We start from the raw sequence: 7,198 nt of genomic DNA, 5'->3' as shown, positions 1-7,198 counted from the left end.
TGGTTAAGGCTATCTAATACAAAGAAGGAAGCGAATAGAAACTAGAAAAGCGAGAACTTGTAAAAGGGAAGAAACGACGAACAAGCATGCAAGGCCAGCGCGCCCTGCAACGGGAGCAGCGAGAGCGGGCGTCCGGCCGAGGGGCCTCACCTGCCAGCCCTGCAGCAGGAGCGAGCGGTCCACGGTCCTGAGCCACATGACAGCGTCCCCGGCCTGGAAGTCCCTGAGGCGCGAGCACGTGCGGTGCAGGTACAGCCCGAGACACTTGAGCAGCTCCGACGTGGACGCCTGGATCACCGTCTTCTTGGTGGGACTCACGCCCGTCGGGGTCGTGACGTTGGAGGCGCCGCCGCTGCTGCTGCTGGTGGTGGACAGCGAGGGCGCCAGCACGGGGCCAAGTTGGTGCGGCTGCTGCTGCTGTGCCGCCTTCGAGAGGTGTTGCGAGGGGCGCGACGGCACGAGGGCGCCGCGGAGGTCGTGCGTGTGCGTGGAGGGCGCCGAAGTGAGGATGGCCTTCGGCGGGAGCTTCTCCGTGGGCGTGTGGGCGTTGTTGTTGTTGACCCTCACCAGGTCGAGGTTGCCCATGGAGCTGGGCCGGATGTTGTAACATGACAACGCCTTCTGGATGTTCTTGTTGTTGTCGATGAACGGGTGGATGTTGTCCAGCGGTTGTCTGAGGGAGAGGTTCTTGTTCTTGTTGTCGAGCTTCTTCTTGTTGGTGGTGGAGAAGCGCTTCCAGCTGAGGGCGTTGATGAAGAGCGAGTGCTTCTTGAAGTTCCTCTCGAGGGCGTTCTTCTCGCTGAGGATGTTGGAGTTCTCATTGTTGACGAGTTTCTCCTTGTTGCGGACATTGTTGAGCGTCTCGTAGTTGTGGTTGTTGAGGGTGTAGTCCCCGTAGTAAGGCTTCTGCTCCCGCGGGCTGAAGCTCAGCACCGTCCCCATGGCGAACACTTTGGACAGGGACGCGATGATTCCTGGGGTCTCCACCTTGCCGACTTTCCCCCCCGCCGTCGGCACAAACACACACTCGCACACTCTTTCTAGCCCTCTTGCCCTCTCTCTCCTTCCCTCTCGCTCGCACTCTGCACTCGCCTCGCCACTACAAGGCTCGAGCCATGGCCTCTGTCTTCGCCGCCCGCTCTGATACACTCAAGATGGCCGCCTTGCTCTCACTGAGCTTAGTTAAAGCCTCTTTTAAGTATTTCTCTCTTTCTGGCTTTTTCTCTTTTCGCGTTTCTGGGCCTTCACTCGCGGGTTTCCATGGTAGGGTTCCTGGCACGGTGAACGGCGCTCGTCCTTCTCTCACTCAAACGAAAACAAAATAAAAGGCGTGGAGGCCGACGTCCCTGTGTTTACACTGTCACAAGTCAATAGCTCCGGCAGCACACGCCACCACAGCGACTCTCCGGGTTCTTCCAGGCGCTCATGGCCAGGACAACTTCCATATGCAGCTTTCAAGACTGGGAATCGCTCGACCAATCACATTCCAGATCGCATTCCCCCCGCAGCCCGTCCCGCGCTCCCATTGGCTGGCGAGGGGAAACGTCACGAAGGGGGGGATGAGAGCCCGATGGCGTCGTCATGGAAACGGATGACGTCACGGCGCGCGGAATCGATTCCCGGGTGAGAGTGACCGGTGTGAAGATTAAAAACATGGATTTTTGTCGTACTTTCTGAATAGATTTTCATTAACTTTTGCTGTTTACTGGAGATCGATTAAATGTCTTCGGACATGGACCTATTGATTATTCACACACACGTGCGGACAACAGGAATATTTCGGAATTAATTCAGAAACTAGTAACCCCATCGCTCTCTTACCTCCCCCTAACCCCATCCCCTAAGAGGCTCGGGGTTGCCACTAAAATTGACATTCATTCGTATAAACACAGAATTGCTCGGCGAGAGACGTGTATTTTCGGGCGAAATCATTGCATACACATGCCAGCATCAACAACACAAATTCTGACGATTCAGTACCGAGCTAAAAAGACATAAAATACAGATAAACCTGTCTACTAAAATATAACTTAGAGAAATGGAATAGAAAATAGAAAAGAGAGTATAGAGTACGGATTAATTGCTTTAGTTCCCCGTCGAATGTATGGATCGATAGGACTAAAATTCCACAGAAAACGGAGCCATCTGCCTGAACTCTACAGGAAGTAAAACGACAGTTTCATGCACTAGGGGTGGAGATAGCTCAGTCATGCACTTGTGAATGGCCAAAATCATTCATGAGGTGTGAAAAGATGGACTCTAGCCACTCGTGGTGCTTGCTCTCCTTGTGTTGGCTGGAGGATTCATTTACAGGCGTCGTCTTTTGTTGATCATTGTTGTTTGGGTGTACGAGTACAAACACACACACACACACACACACACACACACACACACACACACACACACACACACACACACACACACACACACCACATACACACACACACACAACACACACACACACATCATAATATATATATATATAATATATATATATATATATATATATATATATATATATATATATGTATGTATGTATGTATATATATATATATATATATATATATATATATATATTATATGTGTGTGTGTGTGTGTGTGTGTGTGTGTGTGTTATTTATTTATTTATTGTATATGTGTGTACAGACATGCACACGCACATACACACACATGTGTGTGTATCCAACTCACCTGTGTGTCGTTACGGTCCAAGCCTGCAGTTTATGAAGAGGGGAGAGGGGGAGGGGGAGAGAGGAGAGGGGGAGGGGGAGAGAGGAGGTGGGGAGGGGGAGAGGGGAGAGGGGGGTCGAGTTAGTTAGAGATTTGAGGCAAAAACTGAGGCTGAATTTCATATTAATGTTGCCGTCTTGAAGGGTCATCATTTTTCATTTGCTGTAATCTTTATTATGATTTTTCTTTTTCTTTTCTTGTTTCTCTTGGTTTTTATTTTTTTTCAGATCAATATCATCGTTATAATCATCATATTATTAGATATGTTTACGTCATGACACTTACTATCATCGTCGACATAGTTATACATCTCATTGCTATCCTAATTTTCTTAATTATTTCTTTTATTATTATCATTATCGTTATTATTATCCTGTTCATTACTGTTACTGTCATTATTATTGTTATCATCATTACTATCACTATTATTATTATTATTATTATTATTAATTATTATTATTATTTATTTTATTATTATATTATTATTTATTATCTATTTATTATTATTATTTTTGTTATTATATTATTATTATTACTACTATTATCATCATATGTATTATTATTATTATTATCATTATTATTATTGCCTGTATATTATCATCAATACTATTATTATTTTATTGTTATCATCATAATTGACATTATTTTCATAATTTTTTTTTTGTTACTATCACCCTAACTATGATTTTTCTAATGCTTATTATCATTGTTACTGTCCTTATTGTTAATATCAATGTTTTTCTTTATTGTCATTATCGTCATTATTATTATTATTATTATTATTATTATTATCATTGTTATTATTAGTATGATTATCATTATTATCATGATGATGATGATCATTGTTATTATTATTATCATTATTATCATCATAAATGGTGTATCCGTTTTCTTACTATTATTATTATCATTATGATTATCATTATTATTATTATTATCATTATTATTATCATTATCATTATCATTATTATTACTATTATAATTATCATTAATATAATTAATGTTATCACTATCATTATTATTGTTATCATTTTTATCATTGTTACTAGTATTTTAGTAGTAGTAGTAGTTTTCCCATTATTAGTATGATCATTTTTATCATCATCGTCATTACCATTATTATCAATATCATTATTATCATTATTAATATGATTATCTTTATTATTATTATTATTATTATTATTATTATTATTATTATTATCATCATCATCATCATTATTATCATCATTATAATTTTTTTTCATTATCATTATTATTATATTTGTTATTGTTGCTGTTGATGGTACTATCATTATTATTGTTACTATCATGATCATCATCCTCATCCTCATCCTCATCATTATCATCATCATTATTTTCATTTTCATTATTATTAATTTTCTACTATATTCATTATCATTATCAATATAGTATCATAATTATCATTGCTACTATTGCTACATCACTGTTATATTATTACTGTTATATTATCCTAATATAGATACATCACATCCCTCTCCTATTTACCCGGACGTTTTATGTGTATGTTTTGGGTTTTTCTTTGTTTGTGCGATTCTGACACGCAAACATGAGAGAGAGAGAATTCTGTGAGTACGTGTTAGTCACGTCGGCTTTTTGGCTTTATTTGTGAATGTATTTGTTTCTGATTATTGAAGAGCGAGAGAGAGGGGGGAGAGGGAGGGAGGGAGGGAGGGGGGGAGGGAGGGAGGGAAGGAGGGAGGGAGGGAGGGAGGAAGGGAGGGAGGGAGGGAGGGAGGAAGGGAAGGAGAGAGAGAAGGAGAGAGAGAGAGAGAGTCAGAAAGAGAGAGGGAGTCAGAAAGAGAGAGAGAGAGAGAGAGAGAATCTCAACTCCCCCCTCCCTCCCTCACCCCTTTAACCACCTCACCTCCTCCTCCCCACCTCCCCCGACCCCACCTCCGCCATACCACCCCCGGCGCCTGTTACAAGCACTCAATTGCAAGCGGCACAGAATAAGAGGAAGCCCGTCAACTGCCCTCGCGCCCGTTACGACAGTGCACCACTTCTGTCTCTTTCACATATTTGTCTTTTTTCTTTGTGCCGATTTACTTTGGGAAACAGAGAGTCTTTGTTTTTGACTTCGGTTGTTGGAGAGGTAGGTGGGGATGTTTGTACGTATGTATGTGTGTGTGCGTTTATGTCTGTGTGTTTCTATGTATGTATACCTTCATGTGTGTGAGTGTTTATTGCATTTATCTGTCTGTCTGTTGTCTGTCTGTCTGTCTGTCTGTCTGTCTCTGTCTGTCAGTTTGTCTGTCTGTCTGTCTGTTTGCCTGTCTGTCTCTCTGCATGTATGTATGTACACATCCATAGGTGTGTGTATGTATGTATGTATAAATGTATGAAAATACGTATGTGTAAATGTAGGTATGTATTCATGTATGCATGTATGTGTGTGTATTTATGTGCAAGGCATCTGACCTGCTTCTCATGAAAATATCTAACTGTTTTCAACAACTAATACTTCAGAATTACTGGATGCCAGAATTAATCAGTAAACTGTCGACTGTGCATTTTTTTGTGTGTGTGGATGTGTGTGTGTGTGTGTGTGTGTGTGTGTGTGTGTGTGTGTGTGTGTGTGTGTGTGTGTGTGTGTGTGTGTGTGTGTGTGTGTGTGTGTGTGTGTGTGTGTGTGTGTGGGTGTGGGTGTGTGTGGGTGGATGTGGGTGTGTGTCTGAAAGGCAGAGACAGAGAGACAGATAGACAAGCACGAAAATAGAATGAAAGAGAGAGAGGGAGAGAGAGATAGATAGATAGATAGATAGATAGATAGATAGATAGAGAGAGAGAGAGAGAGAGAGAGAGAGAGAGAGAAGAGAGAGAGAGAGAGAGAGATATATATATTTTTCAGATATATATATATAAAATATATTATAGAGAGAGAGAGAGAGAGAGAAAAGAGGGGAAAAGAGAGAGAGAGAGAGAGAGAGAGAGAGGAGAGGGAGAGAGAGAGAGAGGAAGAAGAAAAGAGAGAGAGAGGGGAGAGAGAGAGCGAGACGGAGGAGGAGGGGAGGAGAGAGAGGGGAGAGAGAGAGGAGGGAGAGAAGGGAGGGAGAGAGAGAGACGAGAGACGAGAAAGAGAGGAGGAGAGAGAGAGAGAGAAGAGAGGAGAGGGAGAGAGAGAGAGAGAGGAGAGGAGAGAAGAAGGAGAGAGAGGGGGAGAGGGGAGAGAGAGAAGAGAGAGAGAGAGAGAGAGAGAGAGAAGATAAGAGAGAGAGGGAGAGAGAGGGGAGAGCGAGGAGGGAGGGGAGGGAGGGAGGGAAAGAAGGAAGAAGATAAGCGAGGAAGGAGGAGCGAGAGAGATAGGAGAAGGGAGAGAGGAGAGAGAGAGGAGGAGAGAGAGGGAGGAGGAGCCGAAGAGAGAAGAGAGCCCCCGCCCCCGCCCCCGTTGCCCCCCCCCGTTCACCGGGCACCCACCCCACCTTTGCATCTCTCAAACACAATGCTTGCAAAGGCGGGCATGTTATTCCGATGCACCTCGACGCGAGGGTCTCATGTGTTGTTCATAAGCTTTTTGAATTGTGTCGTTTCATTGGAGTGTTATTGATCTGCGTGCTGTTTGATTTGAAGTGTTTGGTATTGTCGTTGTTTTTGTATTATGAGTGTTGTTTATTATGATTATCATGATATTTATAATTTAATGATAAGCATCATTATTACCGTCAACATCATCATTATTGTTATCATCATAACTGTTATCATCATCATCATCATTGATCATCATAATTTTCTTTATCATTTCAGTCATGATCATTTATTCAATAGACACTATAATACTTAATATTTAGTGTCTCACTGCAATACGTATCCTCATCACCATTATCATCATCACTGTTGTTGATATTTTTAAATCAAATTTCTGAAAATGATTAGTGAAGACATTCCCTCTAAATAATTGGTTAAAATCATTTTCTAAAAACACCTAATAACTTCACCTTAAAAATAAGATCATATTCTTCCAAACTATAACACTTCACAACGTGACCCTGAGTTAACAACGTGCTGAACTATAACCAAAACGTTCTCCATTTCAGGCTCACGTAATGGATATTTTAAAATCGACTTTGGCCACTGATATCTGCTTTTCTTGAAGCTTCAGATTAAACCATTACGTAAAAGGTTGAAAATGAAGAGAAATGGCTTCAGCGGTGCACATGGGGTGACGAAACACGAGTTCGGTAAAACGACGGGAAGAAAAATCACTGGAAAACGTGGTCTGAAACGCGACATTTGTAATGACGTCACGCGGGAGGAATGAGGAAACTCCTCGTTATTATAGTTTTTTTTTTATGTCTGGGTAGAAATGATATCTTCCTTCTTTTCATTATTACTTTCGTACACTTAGCGTTACCTAGGTTTCGTAACTTCTGTGAATAAAGGAGAGGAAAAATAGTAGATGGAGTGAGGAAAGGGACGGAGCGTGGGGGGGGGGGGTTAAGAGGGAAAGATA

The 7,198-nt window shown here is 42.2% G+C and overlaps 1 protein-coding gene across 1 annotated transcript in view; it reads right to left on the bottom strand.

Annotated features, from left to right (window-relative positions):
* The window catches only part of LOC119571051 (cyclin-dependent kinase 5 activator 1-like), a 66,345-nt gene extending 64,918 nt beyond the window's left edge, over window positions 1-1,427 (bottom strand). The window contains exon 1 of the mRNA XM_037918525.1: window positions 151-1,427. Coding sequence (XP_037774453.1) covers window positions 151-942 — 792 coding nt within the window. The 5' untranslated portion in view covers window positions 943-1,427. The remainder of the gene's footprint in view (window positions 1-150) is intronic.
* Window positions 1,428-7,198: the final 5,771 nt, after the last annotated feature.

The sequence above is a fragment of the Penaeus monodon genome, chromosome 4, assembly GCF_015228065.2.
Source record: "Penaeus monodon isolate SGIC_2016 chromosome 4, NSTDA_Pmon_1, whole genome shotgun sequence".
NCBI classification, from domain to species: Eukaryota; Metazoa; Arthropoda; class Malacostraca; order Decapoda; family Penaeidae; genus Penaeus; species Penaeus monodon.
This window is presented reverse-complemented; position numbering and strand designations above follow the sequence as displayed.